General features: G+C 52.3%; 2 protein-coding genes across 9 annotated transcripts in view; one reads left to right on the top strand and one right to left on the bottom strand.

The window, feature by feature from the left end:
* NBEAL2 (neurobeachin like 2) overlaps positions 1-7011 on the bottom strand; it is a 30048-nt gene extending 23037 nt beyond the window's left edge. The window contains exon 1 of one of the 3 annotated variants that reach the window (XM_034956298.4): positions 6740-7011. In XM_034956298.4, the coding sequence (XP_034812189.2) occupies positions 6740-6790 (51 nt within the window). In that variant the 5' untranslated portion in view covers positions 6791-7011. The remainder of the gene's footprint in view (positions 1-6739) is intronic. The other 2 variants (XM_034956299.4, XM_063602284.1) reach the window with 2 other exon arrangements.
* A 5-nt stretch (positions 7012-7016) lies between these two features.
* CCDC12 (coiled-coil domain containing 12) overlaps positions 7017-26235 on the top strand; it is a 57713-nt gene continuing 38494 nt past the window's right edge. For 2 of the 6 annotated variants that reach the window (XM_063602291.1, XM_063602290.1), the window contains exons 1-2: positions 7017-7181; positions 9880-10023. In XM_063602291.1, coding sequence (XP_063458361.1) covers positions 9889-10023 — 135 coding nt within the window. In that variant the 5' untranslated portion in view covers positions 7017-7181; positions 9880-9888. Of the gene's footprint in view, positions 7356-9492; positions 10024-26235 lie in introns of those variants that run through there. The other 4 variants (XM_008971794.4, XM_063602289.1, XM_063602288.1 and 1 more) reach the window with 3 other exon arrangements.

Raw genomic sequence — 26235 nt, 5'->3', positions numbered from 1 at the left:
TGGCTGCCTTCAAAAATGTCCCAATACTGTCTTCCTCTCTTCTGCCCCTCAGTCAAGCCAGTCACTCAAAATGTGAGTCTTCCTGCCAGCTGCAGCTCTACTGAGCACCTGAAAGCCCAAATTTGACCGTGTCTAACCCCTCCCCATAAAGGCTCAACTGCTGAGCAGCATTCCAGGCTGCTGGTCCAACCAGAACCTGCTTCTCCAGCTTCCACCTCTCCCCCTCTGTGGTTCACATCCTCCTATCCAGGCCTTTTCCCACCCTATGCCCCACTGCCTTGTGTGACTTGGGCTTTTGGTACTTGAGCAGGAACCTCCCACCCTCCTGGTGGCCATCACCTTGATCAGCCTTCCCAGCACAGGGGTGGGTCCCTCAATCTCTACATACTCCTAGAGTATGTAGACAGTACTTTCTGTCCCTAGAACCACACCCTTGGCCTGTCCAGTCCTGTAAACTTTCAGCAGATTGGGCTGAGCTGGGTTCAGGGCTGGGACAATCAAGACAGCCTTCAGGGGCTCTGAAAGGGGATGACGAGGTCTCCAAAGCACAGTATTAGGCAGGGGTGGGGTGGCTGCCTGTCCTGCCTCCCTGGGTCTCACCGTTTCCCCCTGGAAGACCTCAGGCCAACTCTGACCTAGGCCCCATGGCTTGAGACTGCAATGTGTCGGGGTATGGGAGTCCCTCAGGGAGCCAGGGTCAGAGGGCAGAGAATGGCAGGGGACGAGAGCATGGTGGCAGTGCTGCATGTGAAGGTCCAGGGCCTGGGAGGGGTGGCCATGATGCTCAGGCTTCCCATGACTCTCTCAGAGCTTCTGCCTTGGTCGGTTGTGCCAGCTCTGAGCAGGAACACGGGTCAGGGACAGTCCAGCCCCTTGCCCCAACCTAACTGGGTCAGGGCCCCAACTCTGTCCCCCATTGAAGGCAGGTCGGGAGCAGCCACACCTGCCAAGCCCTCTCCAGGGCCCACAGATAAGTGATGCCCAGGTCCTGCAGCAGGGGAGAAGGTTGTGGGAATGCGGAAGGCTGGTGTCCCTGGGAAGAGGGGGTCTCATGTGCACCTCCACAGAGACCCCAACTTATGCCCAACTAGCTGTGAGGGCACTTGAGAGTGCTGGGGGTGAGGGGCTCCCGAGGGCTGCTTAGGCTCAAACAGTCCCTGGGTGGGCATGGAACTGCCACTCCTCTGGAATTCTGAAGTAACCTGGAGGGCTGAGGGCTGGTGGTTGTGACATTGGTGGGGAGTACAGGGAGTACACCTTGTTTGCCAAGGTGACAGGGATCATTGAGCTGCCTGACACCATGCTGCTCCCAGACCCTGCCTGACGTACCCCAAGGCCATTGCACAATGGGCCTCGAGTAGACATCTGTCACCATCACGGCTTGATCAGTCAGTCACATGCCCTATCACATCTGAGGCCCTGTCGGGTGGTGCCCACCTCACCTGCAGCCTCCATACCCCAAACCCGCTGGATGCCTGGGCCCAAGGGCGTGAATCACTGTCTCTACCCCCACAGGTCTGCCTGTGCTTTGCTCTTGTTTGCTCTGCTGGAATGCCCCCATCAGGGGCATCAGCACCTTTTGTAAGACCCATTCCTGTCTGGTGCCTCTCACCAACCGAATCAGGTGAGGGCATGGGTTCCGGAGTCCAGTCCCCGTTCTAACTCTCAGTAGCTTGTTACTTAACATTAACCTCTTTAAAACCATCCCTTTGCTTCTTGGGTAAAAGTTCTCCAGCCACACCTACCCAACTCGAGGTCAGGGTAAGGTGAGTGGAATTCCAGATCCAGGGGCTCTGGCCTGCCCGAGCTCCCTGAATTCCAGGCAACAACCCCCAGCCCCCTCTGTGAGTGACAGTAAGAGGCATTAATGGACCCCAGGGAAGAGCTAGGAGCAGGAAGGGAGAGAAGAGCACAGCTCAAGGGTGGGTGACTCCTCTCAGTCAGAGCTGCCTGGGCGGTAGTGAGCACTCCATCTTCAGGGACAGACAAGCAGAAGTGGGACAGGGTGGTGTCTATGTGGAATAGCCTATCCCAGGCCTAGGGGGTCCCCCCATTCAGTATCAGGACGGGGAGGACAATGTCAAGCTAAACGTGACTTCTGGCTACATCACCAGGACTGGAGGTCAGGCTTGGAGGATGTTAGGCCATGGGATGAAGCAGGAAGAGGGGACTTTGCTGGGGCAGGGCAACTGAGGATAGTGGTTTGAGTGCCTGGGTGGCTGGGCCAGTCTCTCCCACTTACCTGGAGAGGGGGTGCTGAAAGGGTGGACCTTTTGATCTCCATGACACCCACCCTGCCCCAGGGCCTGACCATCCCCTTGTACTATTGTTTTTTTTGTTTTCTTTTGAGACGGAGTCTCGCTCTGTCCCCGCCCAGGCTGGAGTGCAGTGGCGCGATCTCAACTCACTGCAAGCTCCGCCTCCCAGGTTCACACCATTCTCCTGCCTCAGCCTCCTGAGTAGCTGGGACTACAGGCACTCACCATCACGCCTGGCTAATTTTTTGTATTTTTTTTTTTTTAGTAGAGATGGGGTTTCACTGTGTTAGCCAGGATGGTCTTGATCTCCTGACCTCGTGATCTGCCCGCCTCAGCCTCCCAAAGTGCTGGGATTACAGGCGTGAAACACCGTGCCTGGCCACTATTTTTTTTTAAGCAAGGAAAGCATAGATTTATTGAAATGAAAGTACACTCCACAGAATGGAAGTAGGTTCAAGCAAGCGGCTCAAGAGCTGACCAATCCCTTTTACTATCACTAAGGAAAATGGGAATTTCCTTCTAGGGTCCCCATAGACCCCATGGTAACTGACCCTGTTTCTACGGGGACCCCACACTTCCCCATCAGCTCCCCAGTTGTCATAACAACTCCAGGAATCACCAGTGCCCACCCAAGCCTGGGCTGTGTGCTCATCTCCCTATCACTACAGGCCCTTCTCCTTCAGGTGCCTTGGTAATAGAGGCAGGGGACCAAGTACCAAGGAAGTGACTCCACCTTCCCTTTACCCATTTCAGGAAGGTAAACTGAAGCCCAAAAAGGATATGACCAGATAAAGCCAGGTGCGGTGGCTCACGCTTGTAATCCCAGCACTTTGGGAGGCTGAGGCGGGCAGATCACAAGGTCAGGAGTTTGAGAGCAGCCTAGCCAACATAGTGAAACCCCGTCTCTACTAAAAATACAAAAATTAGCCGGGTGTGGTGGCACACGCCTGTAGTCTGAGCTACTTGGGAGGCTGAGGTAGGAGAACCGCTTGAACCCGGGAGGCAGAGGTTGCAGTGAACTGAGACCATGCCATTGCACTCCAGCCTGGGTGACAGAGTGAGACTCCGTCTAAAAAAAAAAAAAAAAAAAAAGGAATATGACCAGGTAAAGTACCGGGGGAGTGGAGGGCCTGACCAGGTTTCTGAGAGGCAGTAGAGATCATCAGTTAGGGAGAGGGAAGTGTAGGCAGGACGAGGTTGCCTCCAGCCTGACCTAACCTCCCTGAACCCTTCTGAGGCCTTAGTGGCATAGCTGGACAGGTCAGCTTCTGCTCCCTCCTGTCACCTGAGGGTTTGTTCTGCCCTGAACTTTGTGACCCTGAGTGCCCTTCCACATTCAGTGCCCCCTCACTCTGTGACCCCATTCACTGGAGGGGTTGCTGAACATCACTGCTGCTCCGGCCTGAACAGGGGCCACTCATCTGCATGCTATGTGGCATTAACTTTTATGGGCTGCCCAACCGCCAGCCTGTCAGGTGCTGTCCCCAGTCCCCCAAGACTCTCCTGCCCTTCCTATGCCTTCCCTGGGGGAGCTCTGGTGGGCTCTGAGTCCTCTAGATGAGCCCCCACCTGTCCACCAGGCCTGCTTGACTAGCTCTGCCCTGCCCCAACTCCTGACAATTTGCTTCTTGTCCCACTGCTCCTGCTGTTTCTTCCTCTCAGCCCTCAAAGCCCAAACTCAGCCTCCTCTGGGGTGACTTCCTGACTGGTCACTGCCATGGGACCCACCTCCTCTATCCAGTCATTCAGCTAATACCCAAGGAGCACCTACTGCATGTGAGGTCTGACAATCGTAGTAGGACCCTGCCTTGGTTTCCCCACCAGGGCCCTAAGGAGCTCCAACTGAGTGAAGTCCTGGGATGCTCTGACCCTTCCCTCTTCCCTCAGCAGCCACCCACAGCCCCCTCCCTCACTATGAGGCCCCCAGTTGAGCCGGGCCCACAGGGGGAGGGGGTGGGTGGGTCTAAACCTGGGGTCTTTAAGGAAGAGGAAGGGCAGGAAGGAGTTACTCCCCCCTCTCCATCCCCACCCAGACCCACAACTGGGGAAACAGGTTTGCCAGCTGATGTCAGCTCTCACTGCTGAAGGGAGGGGTGCAGGTGTTGCTGGCTGGGTGGCTGGCCAACTAAAGGGTCTCTAAACACCCACTTTCAGCTCTGCCCCTTACCTTGCACTCCCCCTCCCCAAGCACACACACAATAGGTCCCTAACAGGACTCAAAGTTGCATAGCCTACTCCTCCCTGGATTGGGGGTTCCAGGATCAGGGGCAGGAGCAGGCGGGCAGGAAGGCGAGCTGGGAGGCTGGCCCTAGCTTCCTCTTCCCAGGCAGCCTGGCCCCGCCTGGCTCCTGGGTTTGCTGTTACATCCTGGATTTGTTTGCCTGGCCCCAGGCTGCCCACTGTCTGCTCAGGCTTCCAAAGCTACAACCTGCCAGCCTATGCTCCATACCTGCCCTGCGAGGTGAGGAGCTCCGGGAGGGGGAGGCTCAGCACAGATATGAGCCATAACCACCTCCTGAGGGGATGGGGGGTGGCCATGTACAGAGCTCAGCTAGATGGGGCATCAGGAGGCAACCATGCTGGAGTTACTGTCCTGGGAGATACCAAGACACTCCCAGCAGCCTGCCACCCAGGCTGAAGACCTATCATTAACATCCCTCACACTCATCAGCTGGTTTAAGCCCCCTTTACCTGCCCATGCACCTAGAGCCTGCCCATAGCTATGGGGCAGTCCGAGGAAGGAGGACTAGGGGTAGGCTTCTCTTCAAACCCTCTGCTCCTTCACAACCACTGGGGATGCAGGCAGAGAAGCTGGGGCGAGGGGACCCAATGGGGCCAGGAAAACAGGAGCCTTCTCTGGTCTGGACCAGCTATAATGGCTACCTCTCCGCAGAGTCCAGGAAGCCCCTGAGGTCAGGGCTGTGTCAGTTTTTTTTTATTTTATTTTTTTGAGACGGAGTATCACTCTGTCACCAGGCTGGAGTGCAGTGGCGCGATCTCGGCTCACTGCAACCTCTGCCTCCCTGGTTCAAGCGATTCTCCTGCCTCAGCCTCCCGAGTAGCTGGGATTACAGGCACACCCCACCACGCCCGGCTAATTTTTGTATTTTAGTAGAGATGGGGTTTCACCATGTTGGCCAGGATGGTCTCGATCTCCTGACCTTGTGATCTGCCCGCCTCGGCCTCCCAAAGTGCTGGGATTACAGGTGTGAGCCACCGTGCCCGGCCAGGGCTGTGTCAGTTTTACAGGCAGGAAGCAGAGGCTCAGAAGTCGAGTTCGATCTGAGTTATACCAAAGAGGGACTCTACTCCATGCCTGGCCTCCTGCTGGGGCCTGGACCTCTCACAACCTGAGCGGACTGAAGAGGCTGTGGTCCTTCTGGCCTGGACTCCAGGTCCGTGGAAGACAGTGGGCCAGCCTCCTTATGGAGGGCCAGCGTGTCTGAGCATGAATTCCCCCCACTGACAAACTGTTCAGGGCACACAATGGTCCATTGTGCCCAGGGCACACCTGAGCCAGGAGCATGATGCCAGGCAGGTGCAGGGAGGGAGGTGCTGGGTGAAAGGGAGGGGAGTGTTACCCTGGGATCCCTCCCTGCTGTGGGTACAGAAGGAAAATGGGGGACTATGTGTGTGAGACGGTGTGAGTGATACCAGGTTCTCAGCTGATGGGACACCCACGTCTGAGTCACTCCCCTCACCTTCTGACTCCACCTGAAGTATTTTCTGAGATGGGTGGGGAGCTCAGGAGGAACGGGCCTCCCTCCAACCTTTTCAGACATCCCTCAGGGCCTCAAGGACCCACCCTCACCCTGGGCATCCAGAGGAAAACCTTTTCTTCTGCTCCTAGAGAGGTCCTGGGTCTACCCCTCAGAATGGGGGTGAGGTGGGGTGGGTCATTTCAAGTCAGGGAAGAGCTTATCACAGCCTGTTCGCTGGGGTGTGGGGGGATGCAACTCAAGAAGGACCTGAAGTGGGAGCATTCCCCTTCCACACACCTCCCTACCTTGGCCCACACCCCCAGACCCGTTGGCCACGACCACCCAATCAGGCCGCGCCCAAGGGAGAGGCAGCTCATAGACAAATTGAGTCCCCCTCCCCCTAGCCTCCTGGCCAGTCTCCAGGTCTCTCCAGGTCTCAGTTTCCCCATTTGTAAAAAGGCCAAGTGTCCGGCCGCCTCGGCCCAGGCCACTCTCCTCTAGCAAGAAAGACTCAGGCTGCACGGTCCTGCTCGCGGGGGTGGGTTGCTATGAAGTGCACGACCGCGAGCTCTGTCCCCAAGGCATAAGTGCCAGAGGCACCCGGCGGGCTGGGGGCACACACGTGTGTGCGGAGCCGGAGCATGCCCTGCGCGCGCGCGCGCGGCTACGCGGCCCCAGCGGCGCGGGGCGCAGGTGCAGCAGGCGCAGGGCGCGCGAAGCTGGGGGCACCGCGGCTGCGGGTGCGGGTGCGGGTGCGGGCGCGGGGCGGGGCGGGCTCACCTGCGCGTAGTAGAGCAGCCACAACTCGTACAGCCGCTCCGAGGCGGCCATGGCCCGGCCCGGCTCCGGCCCTGCTGCGCGCCACCTGTCGCCGCCTCCTCCGCGCCGCCCGCCGGTTGCCCTCGGCCAGGCCCATGGGCGGAGGGCGTCACTCCGGGGCGGAGCGGCGCGGTACTACTGGGGAAGTCTGCGGCTGTGGCCTCCGCGGCGCAGAGCCACCCAAGTCTGCTCGCTCCTCCTCCTCCTCACTGCCGGCCGCCGCCCGGCTTCCTGCACTTCGCTGCAGTCACCGCCGCCCCGCCTCTCCTGGGACCATGTAAAGGGCGGAGAGCCTGGCAGGAGGAGGGGCCTATGGGCCGGGCGGCCCGGGAGGGTGCCCCGCCGCCCTGCCCCACCAGTGCCATTGGAAGGGCCAGCCTGAGCCTCCGGGACGAGGGTCGGGGTGAGGAATTCCAGACTTCCCCAGTGTCTGAATCCGCCCAGGACGCTGATCGCCTGACTGCATTTGCCGCCATTCAGGGAAGGGGCGGCGGGCCGCGTGGAGGTGGCGAGGGTCCTTCAACAATAATCACCACCACCACCATGACGACCCCTTGTAGCGCTTATCAAATGCCAGGTGCTACTCTGTCGCTTTATGGGAAGACCGAAACGCAACTTTTGAGCTCTAGCTGTTTGTGGAGTGTGATGGCGGGAAGTTAGAGAGTAGCAGGACTAGCCTGAAATACCTTCGGGGCCGCGGTGCCCTCCCAGATCCCAGAGAGGCTTAGACCGTTCCCACGGGTCCCCCTCCCTCCTCCAGGAAGCCTTCCCAAACGCTCCAGTGGAGGGGCTCCCCCCATTCCCCAACTCCAGGGCCCAGAACTTGCTTCACATATGTTGTTTCTTTAACCTCAACAGGTGGGTGCCTCATGGCTCTGTTTTTTGTTTGTTTTTGAGACAGAGTCTCACTCTGTCGCCCAGGCTGGAGTGCAGTGACTCGATCTCGGCTCACTGCAACCTCCGCCTCCTGGGTTCAAGTGATTCTCCTGCCTCAGCCTCCCGAGTAGCTGGGACTACAGGCGCGTGTCACCAGGCCCAGCTAATTTTTTGTATTTTTAGTAGAGACGGGGTTCCACCGTGTTAGCCAGGATGGTCTGGATTTCCTGACTTCATGATCCACCCGCCTCGACCTCCCAAAGTGCTGGGATTATAGGCATGAGCCACCGCACCCGGCCGGCTCTGTTTTACAGATGGAGAAACTGACGCCCAAGTTGACCAAATGAGGACCACCTGGGCAGCAGGGGCAGGGACCTAGGCTTGACTGACTCTTTTTTGGGTCCCTGCCACCATCACCCCGTGCCCCCTTCCCCATCCCCTTACCTCACAGTCTGGACACGGGGAAAGGGGCACGGGGTGATGGTGGCAGGGACCCAACCCCTGGTGTTGGGCAGGGATCAGGCTCTTTGTTGGGGCTGGGGAGAAGTTTTCTGGGCCCAGAGAGGTGCTACTGGTTCCAGGAGTTGACCAGTCTGGAGACTCCTAGACCTTGGTTGGCCAAGAGAACAGAGACCCTGTCCTGTTTTGTTCTCCCAGCTTCTTGGTTCACCTCTGGCCTTTTGTCCTGCTTCATCCATCATAGCTCTGAGCTGAGGTTTCCTGAGCACCTCCAAACTGCATGCCAGGCCTTGGCAGAGCAACCCATCCACTACAGGGAAGAAGGCTTAGACAGACCCAGGTTAGTGAGGACAAGAGGGTTAGTGAAGGGAGGGCTAGATCTGCAGTCTGTGGCCCATGGGCCTCTGAAGGGAGTTGGAAGGGGAAGAGTGGATGTCCACCTGTAGCCAGCTTGGGAAGGGAAGACTCAGGGAGGGAACAGCCTAAGAGGCTAGTTGTCCCCTGGCAGTGGAGGTGGGGAGGGGGCGGCATGGTCTCCTATTCCCAAGTGGGAGGGGGTGTGGCTTTGGGGACCCCCACATACTGAAAGAATATCTTGACTTCAGCCTAAGTGGTCTCGCGGTTATCAGGACACTCTAGTTCATGCAGGAAAGAAGACTCTGGCAGCTTCTGCTGGGTAGCCATGAATCTTGTGGCGACTTGCAGTCGAGGCCACCCCAAGTCTTTCTAAGCTGGGGATTGGGGGCAGTACTTGAGGCCCACTGGACCCAGGTTGGGGTTTGCTCTTCCCCGGGAAAGGTAACTTGACCCTGAGGACTTTGCTGCTCCAGGAGGGGATGGGAATGAGAGGGGATCATCTCTGAGTCCAGAGGGAAACAGCCATACAGTCAGGTCCCCCTCACTGTGCAGGCTTTGTCTGAGCTGAGAGTGGTCACAGAGGGGCTTAGGGGCGCTTGTCAGGTGAGTCCGGGGAGCCACTGGCAGCTGCAGAGGTGTAAGTCATACCTTATATTAGGGTGGGATCGAAGTGGAGGATCAGGGAAGGCTTTTTTTTTTTTTTTTTTTTTTTGAGACGGAGTCTTGCTCTGCTGCCAGGCTGGAGTGCAGTGGCACGATCTCGGCTCACTGCAACCTCTGCCTCTCTGGTTCAAGCGATTCTCCTGCCTCAGCCTCCCGAGTAGCTGGGATTACAGGCACGCGCCACCACGCCCAGTTAATTTTTGTATTTTTAGTAGAGATGGAGTTTCACCATGTTGGCCAGGATGGTCTCCATCTCCTGACCTCGTGGTCCGCCCTCCTCGGCCTCCCAAAGTGCTGGGATTACAGGCGTGAGCCACCGCGCCCGGCCCAGGGAAGGTTTCTTGAAGGCATTCGAGCCTTGTGAGGTCAAGTGGACAAGGATGAGTCAGGGCATTCCAAGAGGCCAGCATGGAGTGATTAGTGTGGTTAGTACTTGGGCAAAACCGGAGCGATCGACGCACTCTTTTCTCCTTCTCTCAGGTCTGAATTCCACTTGCTGCTCTTTCACTGATCAGCGTTGGATAAATCAAGCCTTAGCTTTTTTTTTTTTTTTTCTTTTTTTTTGCTGGCTCCCCACCCACTAGGCAAGTTGCCTGGAAGAATAAGGGCGGGGCGGGGCGGGGCGGGGCGGGGCAAGGCGGGGAGGGCTCGCCCATAATAACCCGGCATTGATTGGCTTTCAGGACCTCCCAGTCTCTCATTCTCGTCCTTGGATTGGCCGCGAGACATTTATCCACTCTCCTTAGGCCTGCGCGATGCAAGACGGGAGAAAAGGAGGGGCGTACGCGGGCAAGATGGAGGCGACTACGGCTGGTGTGGGCCGGCTAGAGGAAGAGGCGTTGCGGCGAAAGGAACGGCTGAAGGCCCTACGGGAGAAAACCGGGCGCAAGGTGAGAAGTGTGGAGTGAGGGTCGTAGTTGAGGCGTCCAGCGTTCGGGGTCCGGGTCGCGCTTGAGGAGAGCAGAGGGCTATTAAGGAAAGACAGCTGCCGAGGGCGCGCATGCGCGGGCGCTAACGCATGCGCGAGAAGACGGCGCCCTCCGACGATGTCTGGGGCTGCTTGGCGTGGGACTCCTCTGGCGCTGGTGCGGTCGTCGCGCATGCGCGGGGGTGGGCAAGGCAGTGGTCAGCGACCCGCAGTCCATCTGACTCCTGCTTCCCGGGTGTTGCTCGTGTAGGTGTCTAGGGCTGCCTGTAGGTTCAGATGCTTGTTGGGTTAGGCGTGATTTGTTCCGTTCCTCTATGGCCTAGCTGGTCTTTAACCCCCGCCTTCGATTCTGAGTCAGACAGACTCCCCAGTCCGGCAGCACTCCTTGGACAGGGCAGCAAGTGACAGCAATGGGTATACAGCCGGAGTCGTTTCGTGCAAAAATCAAAAAGAGGCCGGGCACGGTGGCTCACGCCTGTAATCCCAGTGCTTTGGGAGGCCGAGGCAGGCGGATCACTTGAGGTTAGTAGTTCGAGACCAGGCTGGGTAACATGGTGAAACCCCGCCTCTACTAAAAATACAAAAATTAGCCGGGCGTGGTGGTGCGCGCCTGTAATCCCAGCTTCTCGGGAGGCTATGGCAGGAGAACCGCTTGAGCCTGGGAGGCAGAGGTTGTAGTGAGCCGAGATCTCGCCACTGTACTCCAGCCTGGGCAACAGAGCGAGACTCCGTCTCAAAAAAAAAAAAAATCGAAAATAAAAGATTTAGCCGGGAGCGGTGGCTCACACGCCCAGTACTTTGGGAGGCCGAGGTGGGCGGATCACGAGGTTAGGAGATCGAGACCATCCTGGCTAACACGGTGAAACTCTGTCTCTACTAAAACTACAAAAAAATTAGCCGGGCTTGGTGGCGGGTGCCTGTGGTCCCAGCTACTCGGGAAGCTGAGGCAGGAGAATGGCGTCAACCCAGGAGGCGGAGCTTGCAGTGAGCCGAGATCCTGCCACTGCACTCCAGCCTGGGCGACAGAGCGAGACTCCGTCTCAAAAAAAAAAAAGAAGAAAAGATTTATTTCTAACTAAGGGCGGGCCTTAGAAATTGGGAACGAGGGCCGGGCACAATGGCTGGTGCCTGTAATCCCGCACTTTGGGAGGCCCAGGCGGGCAGATCACCTGAGGTCAGGAGTTTGATATCAGCCTGATCAACATGGTGAAACCCCATTTCTACTGAAAATACAAAAATTAGCTAGGTGTGGTGGCAGGCACCTGTAATCCCAGTTACTCGGGAGGCTGAGGCAGGAGGATTTCTTGAACCGGGAGGCAAAGGTTGCAGTGAGCCGAGATCGCGCCACTGCACTCCAGCCTAGGTTACAGAGTGAGACTGGTCTCAAAAAAAAAAAAAAATAGGGAAAAAAGAAGAGGGCCTTAGTTCTTTCTTTGGGGATGGGCCTACTAGCCTATTAATTGCCATATTCGGAAGCATTTTTCTTTGCTGTCGTTTAACAGCAAATGAAAAGTTCCATTTCTACTTTGTTCATCTTTCCAACGTAATGGAGAGGAAGAAGAATTCTGAAGTTCACTACCTGTGTGCAAACCCTAGTTTGCTTTTTTACCTGGACTTGGGACACATTGCTTCATCTCTCTGAGCTGGGTTTCTTGATGTCTCCAGTGGGGAATGACAGTCCATACACATTCATTCTCATTGGGTTATTGTGAGATCTAATGGGATAATCTGTGTGAAAGGGCTATAGAGACAGACCAATGAGGGCCGTAGTTTTAGATGGGTGAAAACTGTGTCCTTCAGTGTATGAAGTACAAAGAATGTTAAATAGCTAGACCTGTCAGAGATGGGGGGCACTTCCCACTTTCCAACTGAAAAAACAGGCTGGATAGTCTGACCCCTATTTTCCTTACTGCATGGCAGTCTGGGGGTCCTGTGTGAAAGTGAAAAGGGAAGTAATAGAGTGTGAAAGCCGGCTAGAGTGGCTTCTGCTTTTGTTGGCTGCCTGTGGAACATATCAGACAGTTAGCCCCTAAATTGCCTGTCCCAGAGAAACTCAAACCTCAGCCTTTCAAACAATGGCTAGTTCACCTGAGCTGTTCGCTTGGATTTAGGGCAGATTATTGGGGCCGGGTTTGAGGTCGGAATGCAACGGACAAAATAGCATCCACAGAGCCCATTGCCAGGGAAGGACGTGCTAGATCATCAGGAGAACTGGCTTTTAAAGAGGGATCCTCTCAGTGGGCTGGAAGTATGGCCTGATTGTTATTTTTTCTATGTTTTAAAATTGTGGGAAAATACACATACAATTTACTATTTTAACCATTTTAAATGTATAATTCAATGTCCAGAACGTTTTCATCATCCCAAACTCTGTACCCGTTAAACAATAACTCTCCATTCCCCCTTTCCCCAGCCCCTGGCAATCACTGTTCTACTTCCTGTCTCTGAATTTGACTACTCTAGGTACCTCATGTAATCAAATCATACAGTATTTGTCCTTCTGTGACTGGCTTATTTTACTTAGCATGTCTTCACACTTCATCCATGTTGTAGCATATGTCAGAATCTCAGTCCTTTTTTAAAGGCTGAATAATATTCCGTTGTGTATACCATGTTTTGTTTAGTTGGGTTGCTTCTACGTTTTGCCTGTTGTGAATAACGCTGCTATAAACATGGGAGTACAAGGCCTGGTGCGGTGGCTCATGCCTGTAATCCCAGCACTTTGGGAAGCCGAGGTGGGCAGATCACGAAGTCAGGAGATGAGACCATTCTGGCTAACACAGTGAAAACCTGTCTCTATTAAAAATACAAAAAATTAGCCGAGCGCGGTGGCGGGCGCCTGTAGTCCCAGCTACTTGGGAGGCTGAGGCAGGAAAATGACGTGAACCCGGGAGGCGGAGCTTGCAGTGAGCTGAGATGCGCCACTGCACTCCAGCCTGGGCGACAGAGTGAGACTCCATCTCAAAAAAAAAAAAAAAAAAAAAGAAAAGAAGAAACATGGGAGTACAGATACCTGTTTGAGTATCTGCTTTAAATTCTTTTGGGTAGATAGCCAGAAGTGGAATTACTGGATCATATGGTAATTCTTGTTTTTTTTTTTTGAGATGGAGTTTCGCTCTTGTTGCCCAGGCTGGAATGCAATGGTGCAATCTCAGCTCACTGCAGCCTCCGCCTCCTGGGTTCAAGCAATTTTCCTGTCTCAGCCTCTCGAGTAGCTGGGATTAATTTTTTTTTTTTTTTTTTGAGATGGAGCTTCGCTCTTGTTGCCCAGGCTGGAGTGCGATGGCACGATCTCAGCTCACTGCAACTTCCACCTCCTGGGTTCAAGCGATTCTCCTGCCTCAGCCTCCCCAGTAGCTGGGATTACAGGTGTATGCTACCACGCCCAGCTAATTTTTGTATTTTAGTAGAGACAGGGTGTCACCATGTTGGTCAGGCTGGTCTCAAACTCCTGACCTCAGGTGATCCACCCACTTCGGCCTCCTAAAGTGCTGGGATTACAGGCGTGAGCCACCACACTGGGCTTTTTTTTTTTTTTTAATTCGGGTGATGTCAGGTGAGGAGAAGGGAGATCAGTCTCAAATCTGTCTTTTCGACGAACTAAAATCAGGGGTTTATATAGCAGGGAGAGGAATGTAACTATGTGTAGGGAAAACAGCTGGATCATATGATAATTCTGTTGAGCTTTTTGAGGAAACACCATAGTGTTTTCAGTAGTGGCTGCACCATTTACATTCCCAGCAGCAGTGTGCAAGGCTTCCAGTTTCTCCACATCCTCCCCAGCACTTATTATTTTATTTTCTTTCTTTCTTTTTTTTTTTTAAAGGAGTCAGGAGTCTCACTGTGTTGCCCCAGGCCGGTCTTGAACTCCTGGGTTCAAGTGATCCTCCTGCCTTGGCCTCCAAAAATGCTAGGATTACAAGTGTGAGCCACCAAGCCCAGCCATCTTCTTTTTTCGTTTTTTTAATTATAACCATCCTAATGGGTGTGAAGTGGTGGTATCCCATTGTGGTTTTGATTTGCATTTCCCCAGTGATGAGTGATGTTGAACATCCTTTCATATGCTTGTTTGCCACTTGTATATATATTTTCTTTGAAGAAGTATCCAGATTCCTTTTGCCCATATTTTTAATTGGGCTCTTTTTCTTGTTATTGAGTTGTCATTGAATTGTTCATATATTGTGGATATTAAATCATTATTAGAGATGAGATTAGTGATATTTTTTCCCATTCTCTGGATTATCTTTTCATTCTCTTAGTAGTGTCATTTTTTTTAAAATTAATTTTTTGTAGAGATGGGGGTCTCACTGTGTTTCCCAAGCTGATCTCAAACACCTGGCCTCAGGCAGTCCTCCCGCTTTGGCCTCCCAAAGTGTTGGGATTACAGGTGTGAACCACCGCACCTGGTGGATAGTCTCATTTGCTGTGCAAAGAGTTTAAAATTTGATGAAGTTCAATTTATCTGTTTTTGATTTTGTTGCATGTATTTTTAGTGTCATATTTAATCCCTATAGTTCTTGAGTGATTTTTTTTATTAAGGTGAATGCCTGGGGACAGGACAGGTAAGGGTCTAACCTTTGAGTTGATTTTCCAGCCTGTGGCCCTTTCTGCCGGACCTTTTAAGTGGGGAGTCTGGGGAGGAAGTATGACTGCCTGCTGTGGCCAGATAAAACCCCTTGAGTCTCCTCCTTCAGAGAGGAAGCGGCTTCACATTTTTAGTTCAGGTTTCTGATGTGACAACAGACACCAGGATTGAGCACCTTCTCTGCCTGCACTTGGAGAGCACCTGTCTGCCCCATGAGGATGGCATCTTGCTGGTTTCCTAGCACTCAGTGGCAGGTCCTTCATTGAGTTCTTACTGTGTGCATGGTTTTGCTGGAGGCCTTAGGAATTTCAGGCATGGAGTTGGTTTTCCTCACAGTTTTATCTTTCTTCCTAACTCTCACCAGACTATAAACTCATAATTTAGTGATATTAAGACAATTCAGGGTCCTGAGGTTGTGGCAGATGGAAAGAGACAAGATTAGGGGTTGCAATGTTTCCGTGTATTCTGCGCAAAACTGTCTTGTAGTCATGCAGCTGTAGTTTTACAAAGACTTCCTGGTCAGCCCACCTGATGCCACTTATTAGTGAGGGGAGCAAGGCAAGAGGCTGAGGAGAGCTGGGATGTCCAAGGCTGAGGAGGGGAAGTAATGTCTCCTGGATTCCAGGATTCCAGCCCATGCAAGACCCCCTGGGGGAAGGGGATTCTGTAGAGGACACAGCACTGCCTGAAGCAGCATCTTGTAGGTCAGCCAGTTCCCGTTGACAGGCAGAAAGACAGTACTGCTGGGGTTCATTTTCTGGGAAAGCCAGGCAGAGCCTGAGGAAGCTTCATGGGAAGGCAGCATGGAACTTGAGCTGAGCCACGGAGGATGGGGAAGTGGGAGAAGGTCATCGAGGTAGCTGGAAAGGAGAGTGTTCCCAGGGAGCATTTTAGAGGTGGGAACATTCAGGTGCATAGAGGTGAGAGTGGAGATGCTCCAGGGAGTCTGACAGCAAGCACTTGGCAGTGATACAGGGGCAGGGGTACAGTCTGAAAGTGCTGGACTGGGGTACTCTGGTAACCAAGTTTTGCAAGAGCCAGGGTTTCCAGCAGGGATGGTAGCCAGCCTGGGCACACTTTTCTGTATTGTATTTGAACCTCATTTCCTGATGCTCATCCAGAAGTTCCAGGCTGGGTGAGTAGGTGAACAGTTCAAGGCTGTGTGGATGAAACTCTGGCATCTCTTTACAGTGCTGTCCGGCAGGGCAGTGTGAGGCCACTCTGTCCTCCTTTGACCTCTTTCTTCTTCAGCAGCCAAATGGAGGCTCTCTAAAGGTGATGATTAACTTGGCATAAACATGCCAAGCTTTCCTGAGCGTTTGCCCTGAATTGGGCTGTCTCTTGCTGCTCTGAGACAGGGAGACTGGCTGTCTGGCTGACCAGCCCTTGGGGCTGAGGTCTGGCTGTCAAGTTGCAGGTTCCAGGCAACCAGCAATTCCTGGTTGTCACTTGGCTCTAGAGATTAGAGCAGCAGTGTTGCTCACTAGAACTTTGTGCAGTGATAGTGTTCTCTAATCTGCACTGTCTAGTACTGTAGCCATGGGCCACCTGTGACTTTCAAGCCCTTGAAATGTGGCTACCGGCCAGGCACAGTGGCTCATGCCTATTATCCAGGGGTGTCCAATCTTTTGGCTTCCCTGGGCCACAATGGAAGAAGAAGAATTGTCTTGGGCCACACATAATATACAGTAACACTAATGATAGCTGATGAGCTTTAAAAAAAAAAAAATCACAAAAAATATCTCAATGTTTTAGGAAAGTTTACGAATTTGTGTTGGGCTGCATTTGAAGTGGTCCTGGGCCTTGGTCTGCGGGTTGGACAAGCTTGCTATAATCCCAGCATTTTGGGAGGTGGAGGCAGGAAGATCACTTGAGTCCAGGAGTTTGAGACCAGCCTGGGCAATATGACAAATCCCCATCTCCACAAAAAATACAAAAAATTAACCTGGAATGGTGTCGTGCACCTATAGTTCCAGCTACTTGGGAGACTGAGCAGGGAGAATTGCTTCAGCCTGGTAGGGGCAGAGGTTGCAATGAGCTGAGATCACGTCACTGCACCCCAGCCCGGGCAACAGTGTGAGACCCTGTCTCAAAAAAAAAAAAAAAAAGAAATATGGCTACTGCGACATTTAATTTTAGTTAGTTTACATTTAAACAGCCACACTTGACTTGTGACTGCCTTATTTGACGGTGCATCTCTGGAGGACTTGCTGCCTTCAGCCTGACTTACAAGAAACTGTGTCTCTACCTGAGCTCCAGTTGTTGAGAGCTAAGGGGCAAGTGGAAACCCAGATGACCATCACATCAGCCTTGGGAGCCCAAAGCTGGGCAGAGGGCTTGGAAGTTGGCCATATTCATGGCTGGTATCTCCATCAGATGCTGATTTGGGGCCATCTGTGTATGTACCCTGTGGAGTTAAGTGCTGGTGATTCAGAGTGGTATAGTTGTGATTTACACACTCAAGAAATGGGAGTGCGGGCCAGGTGTGGTGTCTCACGCCTGTAATCCCAGTACTTTGGGAGGCCAAAGTGGGCAGATCGCTTGAGCTCAGGAGTTCAAGACCAGCATGGGCAACATAACAAGACACCATCTCTACAAATATAAGTAAACAAAATTAGCCGGGCATGGTGGCCCGCGCCTGCAGTCCCAGCTATTCGGGAGGCTGAGGTGGGAGGATTAAAAAACAAACAGAAAGAAAAAAATGCACAGTGCAGAGAGTGGGAGCAATGCCAAGGTAGAAGGCATGCACTAGGACTCTCTGACTTGGGAGTACTAGGGAGGGTCCCTGGCCAGGTTGGGGGAGGGTAAAAGAGGGAACCAGAGGGAGGGGCTAGCAAGTCTTGCTGGAGGAACAGAGGCAGTGGGTGAGAGCCTAGTATGCTGGGTGAGGAGTCAGACTTGTCCGTGTCCTGATCATGTCTCAAGAAGTTGCCTCTATCTCCATCCCATGTGGCCACATCCCCAGGCCCAGCAGCCTGGTTGCAAAGTCAGCCAAGGCGATCACTGCCGCCTCTATTGACAGCTTTTGGCAGGTTGGCAGTCATAACATTTGCGTGGCAGTTGTGGCAGAATCGTGTTCCATCCCTGAAGCAGGACTTTGAAGCAGGGTGTATTGCTTCATCCCTGTCTGATAGACCAGGAAACCCTGGGCTGAAGGAACATCCCACAGTCATGCTTTGAGTTGTTGCTGACCCTAGATTGTCCCTTAGGCTCTGGCCTTCTATCCGTCTACACCTCTCACCCCCAGGTGCTTGGGAATAAGTACCTCCCGGGAAGGAGCCTCCACCCATCACACATATAAACTGTAACCAGACTGCCAGGTGGAGGCCTAGTGGTGGAGTGGAGAGAAAGGACTTTGGAGACAGATCTGATTTAAACCTCTGCACCATTAATCACATCTATGGTACTCAGAGCAAGCCTTGAAAAATCTGAGCTTCTCTCTTGTCTATAAAATCGAGATACAGCTTCTGAACTCATCAGTAGCTAGGAGAACAGAGAAAGATGCTGTCTATGAAGTGTCTAGCTCAAGATCTTGCACACAGGCCTTTTATAAACGTGGATGCCTGTCCTTTCTTCTTTACCCTCTTGTAAGTGGGGACATCCAGGTGGTCCTGCAGCCTTCTCCACTGGGTGACAGTGGGTGGAACTGGCCCCGGTTCCAGTGGAAGCAAAGAGGTCCTTCTCCTGCACCCTGGCTTTACTCATCCTAGCCCTAATTTTTTGAAGATGGAGTGTTAGTGCAAAGTGTTAGATTAAGAAGAAAATGGATTTGCAGAGTCACAGCCGAGGTGGAGTGTGAGTGCCCGTTCTTCCTAAGGACTCAGCTTTTCTGCCCAAGCTCTCAGACTCCAAGGTTGTGGAGGCAGTGAGAGGGAGAATCTTCTGGGTGGGAGATTTGGGGTTCCCAACACATACCTATGGTGAGCCAGCATTTCCTTCTGAGGCCCTCAATATGTTCATGTATGAAATGATGGTGTTGGATTTATCAGAGTTTCTCAGACCTACCTGTTCGTTGGGTTGTCTTGAGAGACAATTTGCAGTCCTTTTTTCTGGCCCTACCTCAGACCTATTGTGGTCTTGGTATATAGCCTATAAATTCATGCATTCTTAAAGTTCCCCAGGTGATTCTGATGAATTTTTCTGGACATCTCTGATCAGTCCCTGGCATTCTCTCATTGGAAGAAGGATACTTTTTTTTCCCTTGGAACCTTAGCTGCCCATGCTCACTGCAGGAACTCTGCAGCTAGCCACTAATAAGTATTTATTGAGTACCAACTGTATGACAGGCCCTGGGGATACAGCTATGAACAAGACTTCCTCCTTGCCTCAAGGGGCTTCTGTGGAAGGAGTGGGAATACTTAGAAACAAGGAACATGGTGTCCCTGTTTATGTGTCCCAGGAACTTGGGAATGTGGTGTGTGTGTTGGGGAGAGGCTGTGCAGCTGCCCAGGCCGGGAAGACCACCACCTGGGAGTTCTGAGACGGGGGTGGAGGAGTGAGATGCCAAGATCTAGGGAAGAGCATTCCAAGCTGAGCAAGACTAGCTTGGCATGTTTGAGGAGTAGGAGTAGAGTGAACAGTGGGAGGTATGGAAGGGGGATGAGGGTGGAGAGGGCCTGGGAGGCTGGGCTAGTTAGAAGGGGGCCTTGCAGACCACTGCAGCTAAGGGTGTTGGGGAACCACTGGAGGTCTGAGCAAAGCTGACATGCCCTTGGATGACTGTGTGTGGAGGTGTGGAGGTAGGAGGCAGCTGCAGGAGCCCAGGTGTGAGGCAGTGCGCACAGACAGGGTTCCTGAGATGGCAAAGTACAGGGGAGAGGGGCTTTGAAGGGGAAGGCAAGAGTCTGGCTTTGGCCACATTAAGCCAGAGATGACTGTTAGACAGGTAAGCGAAGAGAGACATAAGCAGGCATCTGGACTAGAAACAGATACAGGATATCAAGCCCTGGGGCTAGATGAGACCCTCTGGTGACAGAGCTTAGACCACAGAGACAGAGGACTGGGAGATCATTCTGTGCCCTGAGGCTTGCTCTGCAGGTATTTAGCAAGAGTTAGAAGAATCCAAGGAAACTTGGTGGGGTGGGGCGGCATGAGGACAGTGGGGCTGAGAGAAGTCAGGCGAAGACTGGGGATGGGTTTTGGCAAGACAAGGTGATAGGTGAGCTTGGTCCAGCTGTTTCAGGGAAGTGTGTGGTGCCAGTGGAGTCCAGGCCAGCTGGGTTGAGGTGCAGCATGCTGGCCACAGCCTTCCTGTAAATTAAGCCTCCTTTCCACTGCTTGAAGTCCTCACTGGACCCCAGCCGGGACATCCATCCCTCCTCTCAGGAGGGTAGCGCCAGGCTGAGGCAGTGCCCTTATAGCCTTGCTGTCTGAACTCACCTGGTGTTTGGATGCTGGCAGCCTTCTTGCTGGTGCTCAGGTCTTCATATTGCCACTCTAGCAACTCTAGCCCTTTTCTTTCGTTCTTTCTTTCTTTTTTTTTTTTTTTTTTGAGACAGAGTCTCACTCTGTCGCCCAGGCTGGGGTGCAGTGGCGCAGTCTCAGCTCACTGCAGCCTCTGCGCCGCCCCGTGCTCAAGCCGTTCTCCTGCCTCAGCCACCTGAGTAGCTGGGATTATAGGTGTGTGTCACCACGCCCGGCTAATTTTTGTATTTTTAGTAGAGATGGGGTTTCGCCATGTTGTCCAGGCTGGTCTCAAACTCCTGGTCTCAAGTCGTCTCCCTGCTTTGGCCTCCCAAAGTGTTGGGATTATAGGCGTGAGCCACCGTGCCCAGCCCACTTTCTTTCTTTCTTTCTTTCTTTTTTCAACCTGGGAGCACAGATTCAAGTTGCCGAAAATGTACACTACCCCCTCCCCTGTCCTTTCTGTCCCTGCACGTAGGTCCTGAGGGCTGCACTGCAGCTCCTACAATACGACCACTGCTTCTGGGTCAGGCTGGCCGTTTCTCTCATGATTCCCTGCTCTCTGGACAGGTTGCTTTGCCCACCTGGCTCCGCCACCCTGCTCACCTTGGGATGTGTAGATAGGTAAGTCTCTTCACATCCTTTTTAGCTGGAAGATGGTCACAGTACCTCCTCCCTCCCAGGATAAGGGTTAAGTGAGATGGTGTGTGCAGAAGGGAGCTGAGAGATGGGAAGTGTGATGTGTGCATTTATTCTTTCTCCTATACTCTTATTTTACCTCTGGTTGAGGGCCCCTTTAACTTGTACCTGAGACACCACAGATGTGGAGAGGTAAGGGACCAAACACAATCACACAGGGCCAATCCCTTGTCCTCTGGAGATGGAGCCAGAGGGATGGGCCAGGGAGCCCACTGCCTCCTGGCCAAGTTTGGGGGTGCTCTTCCTCTGGGATAGAATTGGTGCTGCCCTCATCCCTTGGAGCTTTGCAAGGAGGGGCTCTGCAGTGAGCTACAGGGAAGAGAATGGGACCCCATTCAGTTTGGTCCGATATGCTGGGGAGAAACACCTGGCCTGGGCGAAGGGTGAGCCTCTCTCTGGATTTCCCTCAGAGGGCACGGTTTCCATCGAGGCAGATGGGTGGCTATTCAGGATCCTTCACGGTTTAGCTCACCTGTGGTGGCTGAAGCACCCTCCATGTAGCAGAAGAGGCACTAGACAGCCACAAGACAAGGTTCCTCTTTCTTGCTGTGCCAGTGACACAGTTGTTCCGCCACAGTCTCCCGTTTGGTTGACTTCTGTGGTATTACAAGGTGTAAGTTGTGTTCCCCAGGCCTCACTGATAGGGGGCAGGGAATTGGAAAGCAAAGGAATCTTGAAATTCAAGTTGGTTTTTAATCTTTCTGTTAGCTTTTGCAACAAAAGAATTTGCATGGTCTTGATGGTGAATCCCTCAGTTTTTTTCTCCTGTCTCCTGGAGCCAGGAGGGTGTGAATGGGATGTGCTTCCCTCTCAGTGTCCAAGTAGCTGTCTTCTGGGTGTGCTTGGGAGTCCTTAATCTTCTCTTTGGAGGACTTTTTCCTTATGGTCCTCTTGACTGAGTTAGTTCTCTCTAGATTTTAATTATTTTATTTTATTTTTTTTTTTATTGATCATTCTTGGGTGTTTCTCGCAGAGGGGGATTTGGCAGGGTCATAGGACAATAGTGGAGGGAAGGTCAGCAGATAAACAAGTGAACAAAGGTCTCTGGTTTTCCTAGGCAGAGGACCCTGCGGCCCTCCGCGATGTTTGTGTCTCTGGGTACTTGAGATTAGGGAGTGGTAATGACTCTTAAGGAGCATGCTGCCTTCAAGCATCTGTTTAACAAAGCACATCTTGCACCGCCCTTAATCCATTTAACCCTGAGTGGACACAGCACATGTTTCAGAGAGCACGGGATTGGGGGTAAGGTCATAGATCAACAGGATCCCAAGGCAGAAGAATTTTTCTTAGTACAGAACAAAATGAAAAGTCTCCCATGTCTACTTCTTTCTACACAGACACAGCAACCATCCGATTTCTCAATCTTTCCCCCCTCTTTCCCCCTTTTCTGTTCCTCAAAACCGCCATTGTCATCATGGCCCGTTCTCAATGAGCTGTTGGGTATACCTCCCAGACGGGGTGGTGGCCGAGTAGAGGGGCTCCTCACTTCCCAGAAGGGGCGGCTGGGCAGAAGCGCCCCCCACCTCCCAGACGGGGCGGCTGGCTGGGCGGGGGCTGACCCCCCACCTCCCTCCCGGATGGGGCGGCTGGCTGGGCGGGGGCTGACCCCCCACCTCCCTCCCGGACGGGGTGGCTGCTGGGCGGAGGGGCTCCTCACTTCTCAGACGGGGCGGCCGGGCAGAGACGCTCCTCACCTCCCAGACGGGGTCGCAGCTGGGCAGAGGCGCTCCTCACTTCCCAGACTGGGCAGCCAGGCAGAGGGGTTCCTCACATCCCAGACGATGGGCGGCCAGGCAGAGACGCTCCTCACTTCCCAGACGGGGTGGCGGCCGAGCAGAGGCTGCAATCTCGGCACTTTGGGAGGCCAAGGCAGGCGGCTGGGAGGTGGAGGTTGTAGCGAGCTGAGATCACGCCACTGCACTCCAGCCTGGGCACCATTGAGCACTGAGTGAACGAGACTCCGTCTGCAATCCCGGCACCTCGGGAGGCCGAGGCTGGCGGATCACTCGCGGTTAGGAGCTGGAGACCAGCCTGGCCAACACAGCGTCTGTTGTGGTGGAGACCGTCTCCACCAAAAAAATACGAAAACCAGTCAGGCGTGGCGGCGCACGCCTGCGATCGCAGGCACTCGGCAGGCTGAGGCAGGAGAATCAGGCAGGGAGGTTGTAGTGAGCTGAGATGGCAGCAGTACAGTCCAGCTTCGGCTCGGCATCAGAGGGAGACCGTGGAAAGAGAGGGAGAGGGAGACCGTGGGGAGAGGGAGAGGGAGACTGTGAGGAGAGGGAGAGGGAGAGGGCTAATTATTTTATTTTTGATTTCTAAGTGGGCTTAAGTTTTTCTTTTTAATGACTTCATAGTGGCATAAAAAATCTTTTTAATTAAGCGTACAAACTATACAGAGAGAAAAGTACATAAATCAGCTCAGTAATTTTCCTAAGGTGAACATGCCCATGTCATCAGTCACTCAGATCAAGAAACATGATAACATCCCAGAATCACTTCTCAGGTGCTCACTCTTCAAGGGGGAACCACTCTGGACTTGTAACACGAGAAGTTGCCTTCCTTCCTTTTGAACCTTATATAAATGGAATTAAACAGTATGTAGTTTTCTGTATCTGGCCTCTTTCATTCATCATATGTTGGTCAGTTGTTGGGTGTGGAATTAGTGCATTCTTATTTCTGTATAGTATTCCATTGTTTGAACAGACCAGATTTTATCCATTCTCCTCTGGATTTTCAGGCTGGAACTATTATGGATTGTGCTGCTCTTCCCAGTCTTGTACATGTCTTGGTGAACATATGTACCCATCTGTAGGATCTATGCCTAGGAGTGGAATTGCTAGGCCATAGGGTGTATATAGGACAGATACTGTCAAACACTTTTGCAAAATGGCTCTACTATTTTGCACTCTGACCAGCACTGTATGGCGGTTCCTCTCTAATACTTGGTATAGTTAGTTTTTTTCATGTTAGCCAGGCTGGTGGAGGTATAGTGGTATCCTTTTGTGGTTTAAATTTGTATTTCCTACCTAATGAAGTTGGATTATCTTTTCATATGTTTATGTGAAGTGCCTGTTCATGTCTTTCACCTCTTCTTTTTATTCAGTTGCCTGTTTTTCCTATTGATTTCTAGAAGTTCCTTATGTGTCCTTTGTTCTGTGTATGTGATGTGACTATCTCTTCTGCCTGCCTTGGCTTCGACTTTTCAGGCTTTTAAAATTAAATTTTTTTGGGTTTTTTTTGTTTTTTTTTTGAGATAGAGTTTCGCTCTTGTTGCCCAGGCTGGAGTGCAATGGCACAATCTTGGCTCACTGCAATCTCCACCTCCTGGGTTCAAGCAATTCTTGTGCCTCAGCCTCCTGAATAGCTGGGATTACAGGTGCCCACCACCATGCCCAGCTAATTTTTGTGTTTTTAGTAGAGACAGGGTTTTACCATGTTGGCCAGGCTGGTCTTGAACTCCTGACCTCAGGTGATCCACCCCCCCTCAGCCTCCCAAAGTGCTGAGATTACAGATGTGAGCCACCTCACCTGGCCCAAAATTGAATTCTTTGGCGAATAGTAGTTCTTAATTTTAATGTAGTTTATCATTTTTTTTCTAATATCTTTTGTGGCCTGTTTAAGGAAATAGTTGCCTGCATATAGGTCTAGATGATATTCTTTTATGTTATAATCTAGAAGTTTGCTTGTTTTACTTTAACCTTTAGACCTCTAACCCATCTCGAATTTACTTTTGTGTGGTGTGCATAGGGATCAAGATTCTTTTTCTCCCCATATGGGTATCAGTGACTTGGCACTATTTGATATTTGACATTTGTGTTTTAGAAGAGTTTCCTGTGACTTAATTGGCATGCACTGTTTATGATCATGCTGTTAACCTTCCATAACATCCTGATAATTGTCATTGTACATATAGTAGTAGTAGTAGTAGCAGTGGTAGCTGCTAAAATATATTTGTTTTCTCATGCTTCTAAGTCCCAATTCATGCCACCCCTTCAGTGGACAGGCAGTTCCTTGTAGGCAGAGACAACTCTTAAACTTATTTTAACAAAACATTCAGACATTTCCTGGGTGCCCCATGGCACTGTAGTGGGTATGCTGCGTCCTGTGACTCTGAGCCCCTTAGGCTTTGTGCACTAGAGAAAAGACAACATGGACTCCCAGGGAAGACAAGGACCTGCTGAGCCAGGCCCTCCAGTGCTGGCCTCCTGACCTGCTAGCCAGACTCTGTCCATACTCTGGACCTACTGAGCCAGGGGTGTTCTGACTAGAAATATGTGTTACCTCCGATAGTTGCTTCAGGGTCAGTTGTTTCAAACTGGGGCTGTATGTTTTAAATGGTTTTTGGCTCTTCCATTGACCCTGCAGACATTGGGAGCAGCATGTGATTCTGTAGCACTAAGAATTGTAATAAAGAAATGAAATGCAATTCATATTTTTGTTTCTGGAGAAGATGTCTCATATATCATCTTGGAATATTTTCTGTAACCTATCCCACATACCTCCAACCCACCTCCAGCACATATACACATGCACATACAGCATGTACTCTCCACACCCAGCCCCTTGCCTACAGTGCATCCCACCTCCTTACACTCCCTTAACCTCACAACACCACCACACACCCCAGGCCCTACCCCACACACTTCCCCCCACGATAGTACCTCCCTTCTCCCCACACCCTCCCATTCCCTGCACACCTCCAACACTCCACAGCACCCCTCCACATGCCCCCAACCCACACCTACAAACCCCAACCCCTTTACACCAATACATATCTCATACACACCTCAAAACACACATAAGCAGCACCACCTTTATACCTCCATACCCACAATTTGCCTTTCCCTACACATACACCTTCAGCAGCTGAGAGGGACTTGCTGTTTCTAAGCCAGTTGTTCAGAGATCTGGGAGACCCCATAGCGAGCTTGATAAGGCTCAGTCATGCCTGGCCCTCTTCCTTCCTTCGGAGCTTTCCCTTAAATTCTGGGGCCCTGGCTTCTCCCTGGTTTTGTTTTGGAGGGAAGCAACAGCTTGTATCCTTGAAAGAATTCCAAGAGGAAAAACAGTTGCTTCGGCAACGGTGCCCTGTGGCAGTAACATCCACACTCCTGGGCTGTTTTGATTCAGGGCTCTAAAGAGCTGCTCTGTCTAGAGAAAATGTGAGTGGCTGGAGCAGAAAACATTTGTCCTTTCAAGGACAGCCCCCCCTCCCATTGTTTTCAGGGCAGGGCACCACTAGATTTCTTGCAGGGTAATTTGAATCCTGAAGAAAAAGCACCTGTGTTTGACATCATCTGGTTAAAGCAGGACTTTCCTGTCCTGGGCCCAGGAGTCCATGACTCAGGCAGCTTCCATCTATGTAGGAAGTGAGAGTGAATGCTGGGCTGTGTCTGGGGTGAGGAGTCAGTTTCCACATCTGGCTGTTATAAGTGTTATTGTTGAGGCCTCTCTGTGCACAGAGCCTGGGTGGGAAATCAGGTC

Source organism: Pan paniscus, chromosome 2 (genome assembly GCF_029289425.2).
Source record: "Pan paniscus chromosome 2, NHGRI_mPanPan1-v2.0_pri, whole genome shotgun sequence".
Classification (NCBI taxonomy): Eukaryota; Metazoa; Chordata; class Mammalia; order Primates; family Hominidae; genus Pan; species Pan paniscus.
Note: the sequence above shows the minus strand (reverse complement) of the source record. Positions and strands in the feature narration are given on the sequence as shown.